Source organism: Rhinoraja longicauda, chromosome 5 (genome assembly GCF_053455715.1).
Source record: "Rhinoraja longicauda isolate Sanriku21f chromosome 5, sRhiLon1.1, whole genome shotgun sequence".
Lineage (NCBI taxonomy): Eukaryota > Metazoa > Chordata > Chondrichthyes > Rajiformes > Arhynchobatidae > Rhinoraja > Rhinoraja longicauda.
This window is the reverse complement of record NC_135957.1, coordinates 5,842,311-5,865,778: the sequence shown is the minus strand read 5'-3', so window position 1 is coordinate 5,865,778 and position 23,468 is coordinate 5,842,311. Positions and strand designations below refer to the sequence as shown.

The 23,468-nt window shown below is 50.2% G+C and overlaps 1 protein-coding gene across 3 annotated transcripts in view; it reads left to right on the top strand.

The window, feature by feature from the left end:
• Window positions 1-23,468, top strand: part of LOC144593364 (xanthine dehydrogenase/oxidase-like) — an 81,433-nt gene that overhangs the window by 6,718 nt on the left and 51,247 nt on the right. Inside the window, exons 1-12 of one of the 3 annotated variants that reach the window (XM_078398822.1) lie at window positions 2,577-2,718; window positions 6,552-6,631; window positions 7,505-7,562; window positions 8,914-9,010; window positions 11,056-11,164; window positions 12,743-12,869; window positions 15,753-15,814; window positions 16,829-16,891; window positions 18,484-18,561; window positions 19,835-19,976; window positions 21,442-21,534; window positions 22,335-22,486. In XM_078398822.1, the coding sequence (XP_078254948.1) occupies window positions 6,560-6,631; window positions 7,505-7,562; window positions 8,914-9,010; window positions 11,056-11,164; window positions 12,743-12,869; window positions 15,753-15,814; window positions 16,829-16,891; window positions 18,484-18,561; window positions 19,835-19,976; window positions 21,442-21,534; window positions 22,335-22,486 (1,053 nt within the window). In that variant the 5' untranslated portion in view covers window positions 2,577-2,718; window positions 6,552-6,559. Of the gene's footprint in view, window positions 1-2,576; window positions 2,719-5,054; window positions 5,320-6,551; window positions 6,632-7,504; window positions 7,563-8,913; window positions 9,011-11,055; window positions 11,165-12,742; window positions 12,870-15,752; window positions 15,815-16,828; window positions 16,892-18,483; window positions 18,562-19,834; window positions 19,977-21,441; window positions 21,535-22,334; window positions 22,487-23,468 lie in introns of those variants that run through there. The other 2 variants (XM_078398821.1, XM_078398823.1) reach the window with 2 other exon arrangements.

Below are 23,468 nucleotides of genomic sequence, written 5' to 3'. Positions count from 1 at the left end.
TATATGGACTTCAGTAAGGCATTTGACAAGGTTCCACATGGAAGGTTGATTAAGAAGGTTAAATCGTTGGGTATTAATAGTGAGGTTGCAAGATGGATTCAACAATGGCTGAATGGGAGATACCAGAGGGTAACGGTTGACAATTGTATGTCAGGTTGGAGGCCAGTGTCTAGTGGAGTGCCCCAAGGATCTGTGTTGGGTCCACTGTTGTTTGTCATTTACATTAATGATCTGGATGATGGTGTGGCAAATTGGATTAGTAAATATGCAGATGATACTAAGATAGGTGGAGTAGTTGATAGTGAGGTAGATTTTCAAAGTCTACAGAGAGACTTGGGCCTTTTGGAAGGGTGGGCTGAAAGATGGCAGATGGAGTTTAATGCTGATAAGTGTGAGGTGCTGCATTTTGGTAGGACAAATCAAAATAGGACGTACAGGGTAAATGGTAGGGAATTGAGGAATGCAGTGGAACAGAGGGATCTGGGAATAACTGTGCATTGTTCCCTGAAGGTGGAATCTCATGTGGATAGGGTGGTGAAGAAGGCGTTTGGTATGCTTGCCTTTATAAATCAGAGCATCGAGTATAGAAGTTGGGATGTAATGTTGAAATTGTACAGGGCATTGGTGAGGCCAAATCTGGAGTATAGTGTGCAGTTCTGGTCGCCAAATTATAGGAAAGATGTCGACAAAATGGAGAGGGTACAGAGGAGATTTACTAGAATGTTGCCTGGGTTTCAGCACTTAGGCTACAGAGAGAGAGGTTGAACAGGTTGGGTCTTTATTCTTTGGAGCGTAGAAGGTTGAGGGGGGACTTGATAGAGGTTTTTAAAATTTTGAGAGGGACGGACAGAGTTGACGTGGGTAGGCTTTTCCCTTTGAGAGTGGGGAAGATTCCAACAAGGGGATATAGCTTCAGAATTGAGGGACAAAGGTTTAGGGGTAACATGAGGGGGAACTTCTTTACTCAGAGGGTTGTGGCTGTATGGAATGGGCTTCCGGTGGAAGTGGTGGAGGCTGGCTCGATTTTATTATTTAAGAGTAAATTGGATAGGTATATGGATAGGAGGGGATTGGAGGGTTATGGTCTGAGTGCAGGTAGATGAGACTAGGTCAGGGAGAATGGTCGGCGTGGACTGGTAGGGCCGGACAGGCCTGTTTCCATGCTGTAGTTGTTATATGTTATATGTTATATGTTATATGTTATAAGATCCCCTCTCATCCTTCTAAATTCCAGTGTATACAAGCCCAGTCGCTCCAGTCTTTCAACATATGACAGGAGGAGGAGACTGATGGAGGAGTTGGACTGAATTGGATCGAGGTACTCCCTACCGTTGGCTCTCTTTGAGATGAGGGTGACTCCGAATCGTGCCACCGGGCTGTCGCCCGCGGAAGTTGTGTACGGGCGGCCGTTGCCGACTCCTTGGGGGGCAGACCGTAGGGTAGAGGTTGACTTCGACCCACATGCTCTCAGTGATGAACTAATAACTTGCGTGCAGCAATTAACAAACGCACTATCAGTCTGGCATTCCCAGGTTCGTGAAACACAAAAGGTGACGACTGACACCCCTGAAGAACCAACGGCGTGGCCGGGTGACTAGGTCCTCGTCTGAAATCGGGATCGGAAGAAGTTAGGACCACGGTGGTTCCAGGTGGTCCTAACTAACCCCACTGCAGTTTAGCTCAAATTTCATCCTCACTGGATACAGTTGACAGACTGCAAGCGAATCGGCCCACATATCCCAATAGGTTAATAAGGTCAGGAAAAATGGGAGTCAGATGCATGGGTATAATGAAGGATGGAGCTGGTGGCATTTTAGTTTGTTCGTGGATTATGGGGATCAATATTACATCATGGATCTATCTTCATGCTGATCATTGCTGTAATCTTTATTATACAATGTCTCCGGCCACTTTGTACCTCAAGGGGACTCTGAATGAGGTTCTCGTGTTATGATCAAAGGAGGGACTGTAGAGGAGGATGGGGGTTTAAGTGTTAATGTTTACGTGACTGGGGAGAATTGTTAGCTTTCTGCTGACTGGTTAGCACGCAACAAAAGCTTTTCACTGCACCTCGGTACACGAGACAATGAATTTTAGTTTAGTTTAGAGATACAGCGTGGAAACAGGCCCTTCGGCCCACCAAGTCTGCACCTACCAGCGATCCCCGCACATTAACACTCTCCTACACACACTAGGGACAATTTTTACATTTATACCAAGCTAATTTGGAGTTTGGGAGGAAACCGAAGTTCTTGGAGAAAACCCACGCAGGGCACGGGGATAACGTACAAACTCCGTAAAGAAAGCACCCGTAGTCAGGATCAAACCGGGGTCTCTAGCGCTGTAAGCGCTGTAAGGCAGCAACTCTACCGCTGACCTAACTAAACTCAACTCAAACTCAAGCAAATGTTTTCACCGTACATCAATACACGTGACAATAATAAATCAATGCCAAATATCCCTGGCAATGAAACTCTAAAGTGAGGTTAGCCGATGACCGAGTTGACATTGAATCTCAAGGCAAAACTGAATCAGTGCTGCCTCTGTTAATGTTTAAAAGGTGAAAACTCCAAAGGGCAATTTGGAGGAAACTAACAAGAAGTAAGAAGTTGCCTTCTTCCACTCAGTGTGTCTTGCGTTCATCGTTGAATCAAGCAACAGGTCCAATCGCCCCTGAGACAAACAACAACGGTGGCTCAGAGCCAGATAGTGGTGCAGGTGAGATGGATGTGAGCTCGTATTACTGGGGAGAGACGAGTGAGTAGAGGTTTACTTGAATGACAAAAAGCCCAAACGCACACAAATGGGACTAGTGTGACTTGTGTGGCAAGGGTGAGATGGGGTGAAGGGCCTGTTTCTGTGCTACATAACGCTATGCCTCTACGGTACCTTAGTTACTGTTGGCAGAAGATGGGCCTTAATAAGTATTGAAGGACGGTATGGATGAACTTCAACGATTGTTCATTACTAGGTACCACGGAAATATCAAAGGTGGCTCAATCTGGACAAACAAGTGGATTCAGAGGTTTAGGTTTATTATTGTCATGTGTATCGAGGTACAGTGAAAAGCTTTGTTCTGCTTGCTGTCCAAACAGATCAGATAGTACTAGACATAAATAAAATCAATCCAAACTCGAGTGCAATCGGTAGAGCAAAGGGGAAGATACAGAGTGCAGAATATAGTTCTCAGCATTGTAGCGCACCAGTTCCACAGACAACGTCCAATGTCCGCAATGGGGTAGAGGTGAACCGGACAGTGCCCTAGCTTATGGAAGGACCATTCAGAAGCCTGATAACAGAGGGGAAGAAGCTGTCCCTGAGTCTGGTGGTGCGCGCTTTCAAGCTTCTGTACCTTCTGCTAGTCGGGAGCGGGGAGAAGAAGGAATGACCGGGGTGGGACAAGTCTTTGATTGTGTCGGCTGTTTTTCGGAGGCAGCGTGGTGTAGATGGAGTTGATGGTGGGGAGTCTGGGCTGTGGGATGGACTGGGCTACATCCACAACTCTGTAATTTCTTGGGCAGAGCTGTTCCCAAACCATTGGGATTGCAGTTCTGTCTGTCCTATCTATGCCTCTCATCTATATACTAAAACTTGTTTGTTTGTTTGTTTGTTTGTTTGTTCCTGAACTACAGCCAAAACAGTACACGACAGCGCGACAATTTTAGGCCCACCTTACTCACCATCATCCCTTTGATGCTAATGGAAGAAGTTTCATTGAAATTGGTGTTATATTTTTTAAGTTATTCACATTTTTGAGTTTAAACCTATCTCCTAGGGAAGGAGGGAGGGAGGGGGGTTGAAGGGAGGATAAAGAGGGTTGGTGGGGATGGAGTGGGGGGGAGGGGAAGGACTGAGAGGGAGGGGGAGGGGGAGGGGGGAGGGAGAGGGAGGGGGAGGGGAGGAGGGAGCGGGAGGAGAGGGTGCTGCACCAATGCAGGAGAGGTTTGGGCCTAACGGGTCCATTTGGTCTAGTCATTTTATAAACGTCTATTATTATTTATTTTTTTTAATTATTTTTTTTAAATGCTTTATTGGCATGATAAGATACATCATTATATTGCCAAAGTATAGAACATAACATACATATTTAAAATGCATGAATATAAAAACAAGTATACAATGCATGGGTCGATATGCCCCTGTACATATATATATATATATATATTCACGCAATACATTTATAGCCTTTTATTGATTGCTACTCGTTCTTGCAGTTGTAAACAGTACAGCAAGGTAGCACGTTTAGTAGGTTGATATTAATTTCCTTAGTGTCAATTTATGTATGAGTGTATGTGTACATGTTGGTCATTCACTGTCTCTCAGGTTGTGGCATGCTGTTACATATTGTGCGCCAAGATGTGCCAAGAGAGATATTATATCTCTCTTCAACCGTTGCGTTCCATAAAAAACAATCCAAGTCTACCCAACCTCTCCTTGTGGCTGAAACCCTCTAATCTAGGCACGATCTGGTAAATCACGTCTGCACCCTCTCCAAAACCTCCACGTCCTTCTTGTAATGGCACAAAATACTCCTTCTTGCATTAAATGGTGTTCTCATGCACAGTTTGGTTGTACTCAAGTAAGGTCTGTACACTGGATGGCGTGATTGGAATCATGTATTGTCTTTCCGCTGACTGGTTAGCACGCAACAAAAGCTTCTCACTGCACCTCGGTACACGTGACAATGAACTTTAGTTTAGTTTAGAGATACAGCGCTGAGATAGGCCCTTTGGCCCACCGAGTCCGCACCGACCAGCGACCCCCGCACATTAACACGAGCCTACACTAGGGATAATTTTATTCCAAGCCAATTAACCGACAAGCCTTTGGAGTGTGGGAGGAAACCAAAGTTCTTGGAGAAAACCCACGCAGGTCACGGGGATAACGTACAAACTCCATACAGACAGCACCCGTAGTGAGGATCAAACCCGGGTCTCTGGCACTGTAAATGCTGTAAGGCAGCAACTCTACTGCTGCACCATTGTGCTGCACCAACTAACTCAACTCAAACTCAAGCAAATGTTTTCACTGTATATCAATACACGTGACAATAATAAATCAATGCCAAATATCCCTGGCAAGTGAGGTTAGCCGATGACCGAGTTGACATTGAATCTCAAGCCAAAACTTAATCAGTGCTGCCTCTGTTAATGTTTAAAAGGTGAAAACTCCAAAGGGCAGTTTGGAGGAAACTAACAAGAAGTAAGAAGTTGCCTTCTTCCACTCGGTGTGTCTTGCGTTCATCGTTGAATCAAGCAACAGGTCCAATCGCCTCTGAGACAAACAACGACGGTGGCTCAGAGCCAGATAGTGGTGCAGGTGAGATGGATGTGAGCTCGTATTACAGGGGAGAGACGAGTGAGTAGAGGTTTACTTGAATGACAAAAAGCCCAAACGCACACTTGTGTGACTTGTGGCAAGGGTGGGGTGGGGTGAAGGGCCTGTTTCTCTGCTATATAACGCTATGCCTCTACGGTACCTAGGTTACTGTTGGCAGAAGATGGGCCTTAATAAGTATTGAAGGACGGTATGGATGAACTTCAACGATTGTTCATTACTAGGTGCCACGGAAATATCAAAGGTGGCTCAATCTGGACAAACAAGTGGATTCAGAGGTTTAGGTTTATTATTGTCATGTGTATCGAGGTACAGTGAAAAGCTTTGTTCTGCTTGCTATCCAAACAGATCAGATAGTACTAGACATAAATAAAACCAAGCCAAACTCAAGTACAATCGGTAGAGCAAAGGGGAAGATACAGAGTGCAGAATATAGTTCTCAGCATTGTCGTGCACCAGTTCCACAGACAAAGTCCAATGTCCGCAATGGGGTAGAGGTGAACCGGACAGTGCACTAGCCTATGGAAGGAACGTTCAGAAGCCTAATAACAGAGGGGAAGAAGCTGTCCCTGAGTCTGGTGGTGCGCGCTTTCAAGCTTCTGTATCTTCTGCTAGTCGGGAGCGGGGAGAAGAAGGAATGACCGGGGTGGGACAAGTCTTTGATTGTGTCGGCTGTTTTTCCGAGGCAGCGTGAAGTGTGGATGGAGTCGATGGTGGGGGCGTCTGGGCTGTGGGATGGATTGGGCTACATCTACAACTCTGTAATTTCTTGCTGTCTTGGACAGAGCTGTTCCCAAACCAAGCTGTGATGCAGCCTGACAGTGCGCGTTATTGTAAGCGTTATTGGAGACATGCCCAATGACCTCAGTCTCCTCAGGAGGTAGAGGAGTTGGTGACCCTCTTGGTTGGCACATTGGTGTAGTTGGTCCACGACAGATCATTGGGAACATTAACGTCAAGGAACTGGAAGTTCTAAACCATTTCCACTTTGGCACCATTGATGCTGACTGGGACATGTCCTCCATCATGTTTCCTGAAGTCAATAACTAGCTCCTTCCTTTTGCTGACTTTGAGGAAGGGGTTGTTGCTGTGACACCATGTTACTAAGTTCTCTACCACGTTCCTATACTCCGTCTCGTTGTTGTTCGTGATCCGGCCCACCACATTGGTGTCGTCTGCAAACTAATATCCTGTTGTATTATTCTGTTAAACAGCTCAGAGAATGAACGACGGGAGGGGGAGCTCCACGACATCGGAAAGCGATGAGCTGGTTTTCTATGTCAATGGACACAAGGTAGGTGGAGCAAGAGGGTCCTGAATCAATAGCCGTAGAGTGAATGGGTCCTTACCTGCATGTATCACGATTCAAAATGACGCCATGTTTCCCAATCCTTATCACATCTCCCCATCTCTCTGATTACCTCCAGTGATATAATGTTTGCATCTTGAAGCTTGGACAGAGTCATAGAGTGATACAGCGTGGAAACAGGCCCTTCGGCCCTACTTGCCCACACTGGCCAACATGTCCCAGCTACACAAGTCCTACCTGCCTGCGTTTGGTCCATATCCCTCCAAACCTGTCCTATGCATGTACCTGTTTCTTAAATGCTGGAATAGTCCCAGCCTCAACTACCTCCTCTGGCAGCTTGTTCCATACACCCATCAGCCTTTGTGGAAGAAAAGTTACCCCTCAGATTAAATATTTTCCTCTTTACCTTCAACCTATGTCTTGTGGTGCTCGATTCCCCTGCTCTGGGCAAGAGACTCTGTGCATCAACCTGACCTCTTCATCTCATGATTGAAGCTTGTAAGATCCTGGTGTCTGTCACAGAGGGATATGAGAACGTGTTCTTCATACGTTTCCTTCACTTCCCCTTGTTCTAGACCATCCTGCTGGCTCCTCTGCTGCGGATAATGTAAAACAAGTTGGCCACCTTACCAAACCAAGGGGGTCACTCGTTTAAGAAGGAAACACAGTGTTCGTTTTTCCTCGCGGAAGGTTTGTGAGCCTTGTCAACTCACTTGCTCAGAGAGGCGTGGCGGCCTTTTTAAGTGGGCCATCTTTAGCTGGCGTGAAAACTAAAGGAGGGAAGGCGTGAAATAAAGAGTGTTTGCTCGATACTAAGGCGAGCTCATCTGTTCTGCTGCTTTTGCTTTATTGCCGCAGGTGCGGGAAAGGAATGTGGACCCCGAACTCAACCTGATAACCTACCTGAGGAGGAAATGTATCCTTGCCTCTCGCTGTTGTTTACGGATGTGGAGGGAGAGGGGGAGGTGTGGGACTAGACCCGACTAACAGGTGCCACTCAGGGCCAGCTGAACATTTGGACCCCGACCCTCCCCCAGCCCTTCCAGTTTATTAGCATCCTTCCCCACAACAGGGCAACCAGAACTGGATGTACTCTCCCAAATGTGGCCTTGGCAACGACTTGCACAGCTGTTGTTTAGCTCTGAGGAACTCTGAAGAAGGGTCTCGACCCGAAACGTCACCCATTCCTTCTCTCCAGAGATGCTGCCTGTCCTGCTGAGTTACTCCAGCATTTTGTGTCATATATATTTATTTATTTTCATATTTCAGATACAGCGCGGAAACAGGCCTTTTCGGCCCACCAAGTCCGCACCGCCCAGCGATCCCCGCACACTAACACTATCCTACACACACTAGGGACAATTTTTACATTTACCCAGTCAATTAACCTACATACCTGTACGTCTTTGGAGTGTGGGAGGAAACCGAAGATCTCGGAGAAAACCCACGCAGGTCACGGGGAGAACGTACAAACTCTTTACAGTACAGCACCCGTAGTCAGGATCGAACCTGAGTCTCCGGCGCTGCATTCACTGTAAGGCAGCAACTCTACCGCTGCGCCACCGTGCCACTCTGTTTAGTTTACTTTAGTTTAGTTTAGTTTAGTATAGTTTAGAGGTACAGTGCGGAAACAGGCCCTTTGGCCCACCGAGTCCGCACCGACCAGCGATCCCTGCATACTAACACTATTCTATACACACTAGGGACAATATTACAATTTTACCAAAGCCAATTAACCTACAAACCTGCACGTCTTTGGAGTGTTGGAGGAAACCTGGGCACCCGGGGAAAACCCACACGGTCACAAGGAGAATGTACAAACTCCATACAGAAGGCACAAGTAGTCAGCATTGAACCCAGGTATCTAGCACTCTAAGGCAGCAACTCTATCCGCTGCGTCACCGTAGTGCCCTACTCCTGTACCCAGTGAAAAACACAAAGTGCTGGAGTAATGTAGAAGGTCAGGCAGCATCTCTGGAGAACATGGGTAGGTGACGTTTTGGGTCGGGACTTGTCTTCAGTCAGAAGAAGAGTCCCGACCTGAAACGTCACTGATTCATGTTCTCCAGAGATGCTGCCTGACCTGCTGACTTACTCCAGCACTTTGTGTCTTATTTTGTAAACCAGCATCTTTCCTTCTTTGTGTCCACCCACCCACCCACCTTGGACATCGGCAGCTGCCACCGGCACCTGGTGAGCTGCCCGGTGGTGGGTCCTTGCCGCCGGCCCCGCCTGCACACCACGGCTTTCCTTAACACGAGCGTCAGTGGGTCTGACGGGGACCAAGCTCGGCTGTGGAGAGGGAGGATGCGGCTCTTGCACCGTGATGGTCTCCAAGTACAGCGCCCCCCAGGGGAAGATCGTGTATCCTTTCACCCACCAGCTCCTGAACCAAGGAAAGCCTCCCCACCACCACATTCAGTGGGACACGTTCAACGTCATGAACGCCAAAGACAGAGGGTTGGTGGAGTTCACTGTGGAACTCATTGCCGCAGAGGCCAGTGGAGGCCAAGTCACTGGGTATTTCCCAAGCGGAGATTGAAAGGTTCTTGATTAGTAGGGGAGTCAAAGGTTATGGGCAGAAGGCAGTAGCATGGGGCGGAGAGGGGAAAATACATCAGTCAGGATCAAATGGTGGAGCAGACTCGATGGGCCAAATGGCCTAATTCTGCTCCTCTGTCAATGGTTTTATGATCTTAGAAATGGAGAAAGGGGGAAGATGCTCCAGAGAGCTCGGTCCATTGAGATTCCTCACTTGACCAGACCTGGACACTAGGAGTTCCATGTACAAACGACCTTTGTATTGGCACTAATCCTACGTTAATCCCCATTAATTATTGTCTCCAGTTGCATGCGGCCACCCACCAGATTCTACCACTCATCTAATAACACAAGTTTGGTTGCATTTGTGACCATTGAGGTCACCAAGAGGACCGACAAGGGCTGGACTGTGGACATTGTCTACATGGGCCTCAGCAAGGCATTGGACGAGGTCTCGTATGGTCGGCTGGTATGGAGGGATGGATTACATGGAACCCAAGGTGGGCGAAACCAAATGGATGCAACATTGGCCTGGTGGCAGGAGTGGAAAGGTAGTTGTGAGGGTAGTTATTCAGACTGGAGGTCCGTGACCAGTGGAGTGTGTCGGGGATTGGTGATGGCTTCATTGTGGTTCGTCATCTGCCTTCACCTGAATGGCAGTGTGGTTAACATTGGCAGTACGTCTGGAGCTAACACCAACATTGGTGGTGTCATGGGCAGTGAAGAAGGCTATCTATCTATGATCACAGCAGGATCTAGATGAATTAGGGAAGTAGGGAAAGGGTGGAATTTTACCTGGAAAAGTGCCAGGTGTGCCATTTTGGTAAGTTAACCCATGGCAGAACTTACACAGTAAATGGCAGGGCAAGGGAGAGTGTTATAGAACAGAGAGACAAGTTTTTGTGTTTCAGTTTTGGAGATACAGCATGGAAACGCCCTTCGGCCCACCGAGTCCACGCTCACCATCGATCACCCGTTCACACTGGGTCTACATATTCCCACTTATCCAGATAAACAATATCTACGGCTTTACCCTCATCGACCTTTTTGGTTACTTCTTCAAAAAAACTCAATCAGATTCATGAGACAATAGACAATAGGTGCAGGAGGAGGCCATTCGGCCCTTCGAGCCAGCACCACCATTCAATGTGATCATGACTGATCATTCACAATCAGTACCCCGTTCCTGCCTTCTCCCCACACGTAAGACACAATCTCTCACGTACAAAACTATGCTGACTGTCCCTAATCACCCGTGTCTATCCACATGTATATATACCTTATCCCTCAGCACACCCTCCAGTAACAAGCCGACCACAGAAGTCAGGCTCACTGGTCTATAGTTCCCAGGCTTTTCCTTGCAACCCTTTGGAAACAGAGACACAACATTAGCCATCACCAGTACCGGCACCTCTCCCATGTCCAATAATGATCCATATCTCTCCCCATATCTCTCCATTCCCTGCATCCCCATGTACGTATATAATAGCCTTTTAAACATCACCATCGTATCTGCCTCCACCACCACCCCTGGCAGTGCGTTCCAGGTCCCCACCACCCTCTGTGTAAAACACTTGCCCCCACACATCTCCTTTAAACTTTGCCCCACTCACCTGAAACCTGTGCCCTATAGTGTGTGTAGTTTGTTGACACCTACGACTCGGTGTATGTTATTATGGTGCTGTGTGGGCAAGCACCGGGACAAGGATGGGGGGTCACCGCACGTATCCTGTGACCCCCCCCCCTTCCCACATGCCTCCGTGCCCGCTCTCCGTACGATCCTCTCCTTGGTTTACAGCCACCCCGTGTTTCCCAATGCGTGGGGACAACATGACTCGGTCCGCCCCTCCTTGACTCTGTCTCCCCAGACACATCGCTGTCAACGCCTGCCTGGCCCCCCTCTGCTCTCTCCACCACACCGCCATTACCACAGTGGAGGGGATCGGGAGCACCACCACCCAGCTCCATCCCGTCCAGGTGAGCCATTCCGGTGCCGTGTCTTCCTCCAGCCCGGAGCGAGTGGGGACAATGGAGGCGGGGATGAAAGTGTGGTTTTTGGTTGATTATTGTCACGTGTACCGAGGTACAGTGAACAGCTTGGTGTTGCAGGTGATCCAAACAGACCGGGTGGTGGAGACAGACACCAGCAAATGCAGTCTAGAAGGGCGGCACGGTGGCGCAGCTTAGAGTTGTTGCCTCACAGCGCCGGAGACCCGGGTTTTTAAAATTTGATTTAGTGATACAGCGCGGAAACAGGCCCTTCGGCCCACCGAGTCCGCGCCGCCCAGCGATCCCCGCACATTAACACTAGGAGTTATGGAGAGAAGGCAGGAAAATTGGGTGAGAGAGAGATAGATCAGCCAGGATTGAGTGGCAGGAGTAGACGATGGGCCGAATGGCCTAATTCTGCTCCTTTCACTTATGACCTTATACGCAACAAAGACAGATTCAACTGTCAATTCAAGACAGGAATTTGTAAATGCCAGCAAAGGAAAGGGTGAAAAGGAGGCAGAGTGGGTTAAATTGAAAAATTCATCTTTTGGCACATGGATGTGCAGGGAATAGAGGGATAAGGACCATGTGTAGGCAGAAGTCTATCGAAGCACTGCGCTTGCCACACGCATTGTTGGCCAAAGAACGTGGGTGGAAACCAGGAGCTCCCGGAGGAAACCCACACGGTCACGGGGAGAACGTGCAAACTCCACACACACACACACGGACATCACCCGAGGTCAGGATCGAACCCTGGACTCTGGAGCTGTGAGGCAGCGGCTCTACCCTCTGTGCCACCGTGTGCCGCGGTGGAATTCAGTTCATACGTGTGAAACGATGGGTTACAATGACAGTGACCAATTGTCAGGTTTTATTGTCATGGAACGGAACAATGAACAATGAAATACTTTGTATTTCTTTGTATGCTTTGTACAATGAAATGCTGACATGTAATAATGACCCAGGACTCCCAATAAAACTCCAGAGGTGTAATAATTGCCCATAAAACTCCAGAGGTGTAATAATTGCCTTTCACCATACTGGACCAGTGTCTCTGTCTGTACGGCTCCCAGACTGTGTATCGTATCCAATCGATTTGAGTGTCTTTCACTACACGAGTGGTCCAGTCCCCGTTCTTAACCGTCGATGAGAGTTTCATAAGGTCATAAGTGATAGGAGCAGAATTAGGCCATTTGGCCCATCAAATCTATTCCGCCATTCAATCATGGCTGAACTATCTCTCCCTCCTAACCCCATTCTCCTGCCTTCTCCCCATAACCCCTTACACCCAATCTAGAATCTATCTATCTCTGCCTTAAATATGCCCATTGACTTGGCCTCCACAGCCTTCTGTGGCAAAGAATTCCACAGATTCACCACCCTCTGACTAAAGAAATTCCTCCTCATCTCCTACCTGAAGCAACGTCGTTTAATTCTGAGGCTGTGGCCTCTGGTCCTAGACTCTCCCGCTAGTGGAAACATCCTCTCCACATCCACTCTCTCAAAGTTTCCGTGTGTGATCCAGCTTCCTGCACGGTATCTCTGCTTTCATTCCCACTCCAGGAGCGCATTGCAAAGGCCCACGGCAGCCAGTGTGGATTCTGCACCCCCGGGATCGTCATGTCCATGTACACCCTGTTGCGGAACCACCGCAACCCCACGCTGGAGGAGATCGAAGACACTCTCCAAGGTAACATTTGCTCCTTGTGCTCGGTTCCACATTGGACATCCATCCTGTCCATTGATTGTTATCTGAATGGTGTCAGATTAGGAAAAGGGGACATGCAACGAGACCTGGGGTGACCTTGTACATCAGTCACTAAGTGTGTTTGTGTTCAGTTCAGATTGTGCTCAGTTCTGGGCACCATGTTATAGGAAAGATATTGTCAAGCTTGAAAGGTGTTCAGTGAAGATTTACGAGGATGTTGCCAAGACCAGAGGGTGTAAGCTATAGGGAGAGGTTGAGTAGGCTGTGTCTCTATTCCATGGAGCGTGGGAGGATGAGGGGTATGTTATAGAGGTGTATCTAAGAGAGGAGGGTAGATGCACAGATTGTCTTGCCCAGGGTAGGGGAATCGAGGACCAGAGGACATGGGTTCAAGGTGAAGGGGAAAAGATTGAATGGGAATCCGAGGGGTTGTGGTGCCCCCTTGTGGCCACGACTCTTAATGGAACTCTCGAACCTTTGATGGTCGAGCTGCAACTCTCAACTGATCAGGGAAGATCAATCACACAGTAGGGGGAATTCAAAGAAGTCGACGTTTAACAGTTTTTGCTCTCGAGCGAAATAAAGATACACAACGTGTGTTTCGCTACAGGCTAAACTTTGCACTCAAAGGGTGGTGGGTGTATGTTTTCACTGGAGTTTAGAAGGATGAGAGGGGATCTTATAGAGACGTATAAAATTATAAAAGGACTGGACAAGCTGGATGCAGGAAAAATGTTCTCAATGTTGGGGGAGTCCAGAACCAGGGGCCACACAGTCCAATAATAAAAGGGAGGCCATTTAAAACTGAGGTGAAAAGAAACTTTTTCACCCAGAGAGTTGTGAATTTGTGGAATTCTCTGCCACAGAGGGCAGTGGAGGCCAATTCACTGCGTGAATTTAAAAGAGAGTTAGATAGAGCTCATGGGGCTAGCGGAATCAAGGGATATGGGGAGAAGGCAGGCACGGGTTACTGATTGTGGATGATCAGCCATGATCACAATGAATGACGGTGCTGGCTCGAAGGGCCAAATGGCCTCCTCCCGCACCTATTTTCCACATTTCTATGTTTTGATGAGTTTGGATGATCAGCCATGATCACATTGAATGGCGGTGCTGGCTCGAAGGGCTGAATGGCCTACTCCTGCACCTATTGTCTATGTTTCTATGGGCATGGCTCATCCCGTTAAAAGCCCGAGGGGGGTGGGAGAGAGGGAGAGGGATCAGCATTAGGGCAGCAGTAGGTTCCACTGACTCAGTGATACGTTACAGTCACGTGAACCTAGGTGCAGTGAAATGCTTTGTTGTACATACAACCGGGTGGGATCGTCAGCGGACCACCGAGGCAGGCCACAAGTGAGGCCACGCTACTACCACCATCACAGTCACAGATGTTCACCCAACAGTCCTGTCTACTGGCAGTCGGAAGCTCACCGCCACCAGTTCCCTCTTCATTCTCGGCAGCTCCCCCACACCACCGAGTCCCCCCTCTTTTCGTTATTTAAAATAATGTATTCAATTATCACAAAAAGTCACATTTACAAACCAAACCAGTGGTGACACACACCTACCACCATAACACAAAGTCACCAAATTATCTCATCGCGACATTTTCAAATAACTATATCACCATCCAGGATAAGGATCCACCTTACGCCTAGCATCGTGAATCGCTGGCTATCCCTCCCCCCCCCTTGTGCTCGGCGGCCCTTCACCGGATAGACCTCCCTCGCTCATGATTGCCCCCCTCGTTCTCCACTCTCCCCCTCTCTCTCCCTATCTTCCCCCTCTCTCTCCCCCTCTCTCCCCCTCTCCCCCTCTCTTCCCCCTCTCTCTCCCCCTCTCCCCTCTCTCTCCCCCTCTCTCCCCCTCTCTCTCCACTCTCCCCCTCTTTCTCCTCCTCTCCCTCCACTTTCCCCCTCTCTCCACTCTCCCCCTCTCTCTCCACTCTCCCCCTCTCTCTCCCCCTCTCTCTCTCTCCACTCTCCCCCCCTCTCTCCACTCTCCCCCTCTCTCCACTCTCCCCCTCTCTCTCCCCCTCTCTCTCCACTCTCCCCCTCTCTCTCCCCCTCTCTCTCCACTCTCCCCCTCTCTCTCCACTCTCCCCCTCTCTCCACCCCCCTCTCTCCCCCTCTCCCTCCACTTTCCCCCTCTCTCCACTCTCCCCCTCTCTCCTCTCTCCCCCTCTCTCTCCACTCTCCCCCTCTCTCCACTCTCCCCCTCTCTCTCCACTCTCTCCCTCGCTCTCGATGGTCCCACCCACAGTCCAACATCTCCAAGGGTGCAGGATCAGTCCTGACCTTGGACACTTGTCTGTGTGGAGTTTGCACGTTCTCCCTGTGACTGCGTTGGTTCTCTCCTGGTGCCCACGTTTACTATCTCTCAAACTCCAAAGATGTGCCGGTACGGTATTTGTCTGTTTATGACTCCCACAGTCCCCGGCATTCCCGGGACAGAGCCTGTTCCCACTGTCTCCGCTGTCCATCCCGCCCCCTCCGCCCGGCATTCCTGGGACAGAGCCTGTTCCCACTGTCTCCGCTGTCCATCCCGCCCCCCTCCGCCCGGCATTCCTGGGACAGAGCCTGTTCCCCACTGTCTCCGCTGTCCATCCCGCCCCCCTCCGCCCGGCATTCCTGGGACAGAGCCTGTTCCCCACTGTCTCCACTGTCCATCCCGCCCCCCTCCGCCCGGCATTCCCGGGACAGAGCCTGTTCCCCACTGTCTCCACTGTCCATCCCGCCCCCTCCGCCCGGCATTCCTGGGACAGAGCCTGTTCCCACTGTCTCCACTGTCCATCCCGCCCCCCTCCGCCCGGCATTCCTGGGACAGAGCCTGTTCCCCACTGTCTCCCGTGTCTTGGCCTTGCAGGAAACCTGTGTCGATGCACGGGCTACAGGCCCATCATGGATGGATACCGCACCTTTGCCCAGGTAAGCAAATACTGACAGCTGGAGCCAAGTAACCGGGCTGTTGTCACACTCAGTCCAGAGATCACTCTCAGGCTGAAGAAGGGTCTCGACATGAAACGTCACCCGTTGCTTCTCTCCAAAGATGCCGCCTGTCCCGCTGAGTTACTCCAGCATCTTGTGTTCCTCTGTCGATGGTTTTACAGACCGGTCCTTATTTCCTCACCACTCCCTGGCGCCAATGACCAAAGGGCATGGAGGGCATGGGGGAGAGGGTGTGTGGCAGGGGTGGCATTTAGTGCCCGCTGGTGGTGGTGCCCCCCCCCCCCCTCCCCATGGTCCTCCTGGTGAGGGCCAGTGGTGATAGAGGGGCAGTGACACGTTTCTTCCTCAGGACGGCAGAGGTGTCAGGTGGCATCAGTGCGGGAGAGGAAATAAATACAGAGCTGACGGCACGGTGGAGCAGCGGGTAGAGCCGCTGCCTTGAGACGCGAGTTCGATCCTGACTGCCGGTGCTGTCTGTCTGTGTGGAGTTTGCACGTTCTCCCTGTGACCGCGTGGCTTTCCTTCGGGTGCTCCGGTTTCCTCCCACATCCTAAAGACGTGCGGGTTTGTAGGTTAATCGGCCCCCTGTAAATTGCTCCCAGTGTGCAGGGAGTGGATGAGAAACTGGGATAACACAGAACCAGTAGGAACGCATGGACTTAGTGGGCTGAAGGGCCTGTTTCCATGCCGTATCTTCCAATCAATCATAATCGACATAGAACATAGAACAAAGTTCATAAGACTGCTCTATGAAACTAATTGTTGGGACCAGCACTTTGTGGAGAAGGGTCTCGACCTGAAACGTCACCCATTCCTTCTCTCCGGAGATGTTGCCTGTCCTGCTGAGTTACTCCAGCATTTTTGTGTCTGCCTTCGGTGTTAAACCAGCATCTGCAGTTCCTTCCTGAACACAGAGCAAAGTTCATAGGCTGCTTTGTAAAAGTGATTGCTGGGGCCAGCGATGCTAAAGACATGTTGGATTTCCCCGTGTAGACATCGAGCTGCTGTGGAGGAGCTGGTGTGGACAGGAGATGCTGCAAGGACCAGTCGGGAGAGGTGAGGGAGTGTTGCAGCAAGTCCAGCATCACCATCACTACACACGCATGGGCGCAGCGACAGTCCTGCGCACACCCGCATGATGCAGGGCACCTGGACACCATTGCAAGGGGGAGAGGGAGGGGAGGGAGAGGGGAAGGGAGAGGGGGAGAGGGGGAGAGGGTGAAAGAGATGGTAAGGGGAGAGAAAGAGATGAAGAGACAGGCAAAGAGAATGGAGGGGGAGGAGAGAAAAACAGAAAAGAGACAGAAAGGAGAGAGAGACAGAGACAAAAGGAGGGGTGAGAAATAGTTAGAGAGAGAGAAAGAGAGAGAGAGAGAGAGAGAGAGAGAGAGAGAGAGAGAGAGAGAGAGAGAGAGAGAGAGAGAGAGAGAGGGAGAGAGAGAAATGTGTGTATGTGTGTGTGAGTATGTATGTGAGTGTGTGCATATGAGGGTTTGTGTGTGTGTGTGTGTAAGAATGTGTGTGTGAGTGAGTGTGTGTGAGAGAGAGTGTGTGTGTGTGTAAGAATGTGTGTGTGTGTGTGAGAGTGAGTGTGTGTGTGTGTGTGTGAAAGTGTGAGTGAGAGTGTGAGTGTGAGACTGTATGTGTGTGAGAGTGTGTGTGTGTGTAAGAATATGTGTGTGAGTGAGTGTGTGTGAAAGTGTGTGTGAGAGAGAGTGTGTGTGAGACTGTTTGTATGTGAGTGTGAGTGAGTGTGTGTGAGTGTGTGTGAGTGTGAGAGAGTGTGTGTGTGCATATGAGGGTGTGGTTTAGGTTTATTGTTGTCACGTGTACTGAGGTACAGTGAAAAGCTTATTTGCGTGCTATCTGATCAAGTCAGGTAATATTATCAATCAAGACCGAGGAAAGAAACAGTTCATATTTATGTTCAGAGACACAAGAGAATAGAACCAGGAGGGCCCCAGACTTCTCAAGCCTGTCCTGCCTTTCACTATCATCTTGTCTGACCATTGATGGCCTCCATTCCTCTCCTGACCCAGTTCCTCAACCCCCTCATTTCCACACTTGTTCAAATATTCATCTACTTCCACCTTCAATGGGCCTTTCATGCTGAAACTATCTTCACTGCCACAGCCTGGCCCGCTGAGTGTTCAACACTTCCTGCAGAAGGGTCCTGACCCAAAATGCCTTCTGTCTATTCCCTCCACAGATGCTGCCTGACCCGCTGAGTTCCTCCAGCACTTTGCGCTTTTCTCCAGATTCCAGCGACTGCAGTCCATTGTGTCTCATAGAACCTGGAACAGGACAGCACAAGAACAGGCCCTTCGGCCCACAATGTCCGTGCCGACCAAGATGTCAAGACCATCTCTTGTCTGCCTGCACCTAATCCATATCCCTCCATTCCTGCATGTCTAAAAGCCGCTTGCACACCACTATCGTATCAGCCTCCACCACCACCTCTGCCAACACCTTCCAGGCACCCACCACCTTCTGTGCGAAAACATTGCCCTGCCCACTTGCTTGAAACTTGCCCCCCCCTCAGCTTAAAGCTGTGCCTGTACAATCTGATTTCTCTATCCTGGGGAACGGTTCTGACCGTCTTTACACATTTGTTGCTTAGTTCAACACACTTTCTCTCCCTCCCTCAGGAACCACCCAAACTCTTCGAACCGTCCGAGTTCCTGCCTCTGGATCCGACTCAGGAACCCATCTTCCCTCCGGAACTGGTAGGTGCAGCTTCAGAAGTTCATCAAATTCATAAACGATAGGAGTAGAATTAGGCCATTCGGCCCATCAAGTCTACTCCACCATCCAATCATGGCTGACCTATCTCATCCGCCGAATCCCATTCTCCTGCCTTCTCCCCATAACCCCTGACACCCGGACTAATCTGTTTAGTTTAGAAACATGGACAATAGGTGCAGGAGGAGGCCATTCGGCTCTTCGAGCCAGTGCCGCCATTCAATGTGATCATGGCTGATGGTTTAGTTTAGTCTAGGTGAAAGCAAAGACCCCCCAGGCTCTTCGGCCCACTGAGTCCACACCGACCAGACATCACCCTTCAGCACTAGCTCTATGCTATCTCACTTTCATACCCATTCCTTACACACTGGGGGCAATTTTACATGGGGGCCAATTAACATACAAACCCGCACGTCTTTGGGATGTGGGAAAATGCTGGAGCACTCTGGGGAAACCCATGTGGTCACAGGGAGAATGTTCAAACTCCATGCACAAACAGCACCCGAGGTCAGGATGGAACCCGTGTCCCTGGTGCTGTGAGGCAGCAGCTCTACCAGCTGCACCACCGTGCCGCCCAACAAGTCAATCTTCTCACTCACTCACTCACACGGAGAGGGACATTTGGCCAAAGCTCCTCAGGTCAGGTGCCCAGTCTTGCATTGGGCATTGCGTCCCCTTTGGGAAACATTGGGCAGACGGAACACAGAACGTGTGAGAATGAATCAATCTCCACATTATATCCTGGTCTTTCAGCTCATACACCACTCTGTCCTCGTTCACACCGAGCCCTGTGTCCCCATCACCCCAGTCTCTATTGAGCTGCACTGGGTCCCAACCAACTCATACCTCAGGCGGCACGGTGGGGCAGCGGTAGAGTTGCTGCCTCACAGCGCCAGAGACCCGGGTTCAATCCTGACTATGGCTGCTGTCTGTATGGAGTTTGTACGTTCTCCCCGTGACCATGTGGGTTTTCACCAGGTGCTCTGGTTTCCTCCCACACTCCAAAGACGTGCATGTTTGTAGGTTAATTGGCTTCTGTAACTTGGCCCTAGAGCGTAGGATAGAACTAATGAACTAATGATTGTTGGTTGGCTTGGACTCAGTGGGCCAAAGGACTTGTTTCCACAATGTATCTGTAAACTAAACTAAACCTCACTGTTATCACAGCTTGTTTCAAACCCCATGAGAGGTTCGCCGTTGTCGAAAGTGAGCAAACTCAGAACTACTGTCCCCACATCTCACCCCTGTGTTTCTCAGGCACTTTGTGAATCTCCTCGGAGTACGCTGGTCTTCAGAGGGGAGAGGGTCACCTGGATACAGCCCACAACCCTGGAGGAACTGCTGGCCCTGAAGACCAAATACCCTGAGGCCAGGCTGGTAGTTGGCAACACAGAAGTGGGTAAGATGCTGGCAGTGTGGACTTTGCCCCTTGCAGGAGGGACTTTTGTGCCATACCCGTACTCCAAATCTGACTTTACTCAGATAGGCACAGACACAAAATAAAACAGCTTGTAGGTCAGTGGTGAGTCTATCGAACAAGCCGGTTAATGAAAAGTCCTTAGTGATGTACATCGGGAAACAGTGTGAGCAAACCCAAACTGCCTCAACAAGATAACGTAACTGTACATTGTTTACACCCTCATGCCACAATAGTTACTTGTGCAGTTGAAATAAACTATTAATCAATGTCTCTCTAACCTTCCATCTTTGTTTTTCCCAAGAGTTAACTTTAAGCTTATGTTTCTGGTTGTTTTGAATACCTCATCTTCCTTATAATTCTCAAAATTCCCAACAATACAGCTCTTCTTTGATTGTGTCGGCTGCTTTTCCGAGGCAGCGTGAAGTGTAGATGGAGTGGATGGTGGGGAGTCTGGTCTGTGTGATGGACTGGACGACATGTACAACTCTCTGTAATTTCTTGTGGTGTTGGGCAGAGCTGTTCCCACACCAAGCTGTGATGCAGCCCGACGATGTGCTTACTACAGCGCATCTGTAGACGGTGGGAGTCGTTAGAGTTGAGGACTGGTGGGCCCAGTAGTTTCCTCACTGAAGGGCAGGAGTCAACTGATTAGAATTCTTTGTTAACAATTGGTACGTTGGCGCAGCGGTAGAGTTGCTGCCTCACAGCGCCAGAGACCCGGGTTCCATCCTGACTACGGGTGCTGTCTGAATGGAGTTTGTACGTTCTCCCCGTGACCTGCATGGGTTTTCTCCGAGATCTCCGGTTTCATCCCACACTCCAAAAACTTACAGGTTTGGAGGCTAATTAGCTTCGGTGAAATTGTAAATTATCCCTGGTGTGAGTAGGATAGTGTTAGTATGCGGGGATCGCTGGTCGGCATGGTCTCGGTGGGCTGAAGGGCCTGTTTCCGCGCTGTATCTCTCAACTAAAACAAAAGCCACACACTGACCAGGGGATGGGAATGGGTGGTGAGAGTGACGTTGGCAGTATGGGTACGGCACATTCAGGGCACACTCAGGGCACGCTTAGGGCACACTCAGGGCACACTCAGGGCACGTTCAGGGCACACTCAGGGCACGCTCAGGGCACACTCACGGCACACTCACGGCACACTCACGGCACACTCAGCACACACTCAGGGCATACTCAGCGCACACTCAGGGCACACTCGGCATACTCAGCGCATGCTCAGGGCACACTCAGGACACGCTCAAGGCACACTCAGGGCATACTCAGCGCACACTCAGGGCATACTCAGGGCACACTCAGCGCATGCTCAGGGCACACTCAGGGCACATTCAGGGCACACTCACGGCATACTCAGGGCACGCTCAGGGCATGCTCAGGGCACGCTCAGGGCACACTCAGGTTGACCATCTCTCTCTCCCTGCCGTCTCCACAGGCATTGAGATGAAGCTGAAGAACATGTTGTACCCAGTGATTCTGGCCCCGGCTCAAATCCCAGAACTGAACGTCACACGACACACGGATACAGGTGGGTGAGGCCCAGGTCTCAGCCCTCTGTCTGTCACCTGCTGTACTCCATCGGTGAGGTATTGGTGGGGAGGTTAGATTCCACACTGACCGCGGTGAAATTACCCCCAGCACTTGTTCCTCATTTACAATGGGCATGGGCCTTGCTGGTAAGGGGGACCAAACCTGTGTCACGTACGTACCCCACCCATCTGCTAATCAACTTCCCCTTCCCTCCCCATGCCTCTGTATCCACCTATCACTTTCCCATTAACACTCTCACCTCTGCAATATCCACCTATCACTTGCCATTTAATCCCCCCATCTCTCCGATATCAACCTATCACTTACCAATCAACTTCCCCAACCGAACTGTATCCACCTATCACTTGCCCATTAACACCCCCACCTCTGCAATAACCACCTATCATTTGCCATTTAATCCCCCTACCTCTCCTGTATCCACCTATCACTTGCCAATTAACCCCCGCCCCCCCCACCTCTCCGGTATCAACCTGTCATTTGCCCATTAAGCCCCCTCCTCTCCTGTGTCCACCTATCCCTTGCCCATTAACCCCATCTCTCCTGGATCCACCTATCACTTGCCCATTAATCCCCCACCTCTCCTGTACCCACCTATCACTTGCCCATTAATCCCACCCCCCGCTCCCCTGTATCCACCTATCACTTGCCAGACTTTGCCGCCCCCTCACCTCTTTGTGGGTGTAAATGGGATTAGCACGGAAGTGTTGGGCCGAAGGGCCTGTGTGTGTGCTGAGCTAATGATGGGAATGGCACGGTTTATCTGTGTCGTGTTGCCAGGGATGGTGTTCGGGGCAGCGTGCAGCCTGAGCCACGTGGGGATGGTGTTGGAGGAGGTGGTGCGTGGACAGCCCGCGTACAGGACGGAGATCATCAGGGCCGTGCTGGAGCAACTGCACTGGTTTGCCGGGCCACAGATCCGCAACGTGGCGGTGAGCAGACGGGGAGCGCGCAGGAACGCCGGTGGGAATCGGTGCACCAAGTTACCGGGTCCCTTCATCAGATCTGGGGCGAGACGTGAGGGGGAGGGACGGCGAGATGGATGGAACAAACAACACGGGAACGGGCCCTTCAGCCCAACCCGTCCATGCTGACCCCAACGCCCATCTTCACAAGTCCCATTTGCCCGGGTTTGACCCATACCCTCTAAACCTGCCCTATCCATGTACCTGTCCACATGTCTTTTAGTAGTACCTGCCTCAACTACCTCCTCTTGCACCTCGTTCCATACACCCCCCACACTCTGAGTGAAAACGTTGTCCCCCAGGTTCCTGGTCAATCTCTCCCCCTGCACCTTAAAACTACACCCTCTGGTTCTTGATTCCCCTAGACTGGATAAAAGACTCTGTGTGTTCACCCTATCTATTCCCCCTCTCATCATTTTGTACACCTCTATAAGATCACCCCTCATCCTCCTGAGCTCCAAGGAATAAGCTCCTAGCCTGTCCAATCTCTCCCTATAGCTCAGGCCCTCGAGTCCTGGCAACATTCTCGTAAATCTTCCCTGCACCCTTTCCAACTTTACAACATATTTCCTATAACATGGTGCCCAGAACTGAACGCAGTACTTTAAATGCAGCCTCACCAACGTCTTATACAACTGCAACATGACCTCCCAACTTCAATACTCAATACTCTGACTGAGTCCTGACAACAGGTCAAGAGGTAGAGTTGCCGCCTAATAGGGCTTACACCGCATACAGTGAAAGACGGGGAGCGGGGAGGAGTTTGCACGGAGTTTGTACGTTCTCCCCATGACCTGTGTGAATTTTCTCCGAGATCTTTGGTTTCTTCCCACACACCAAAGTTTGTAGGTTAATTGGCTTGTTATAAATGTAAAAATTGTCCCTAGCGTAGAACAGTGTTGGTGTACGGAGATCGCTGGTCGGTGCGGAATCGGTGGGTCGAAGGGCC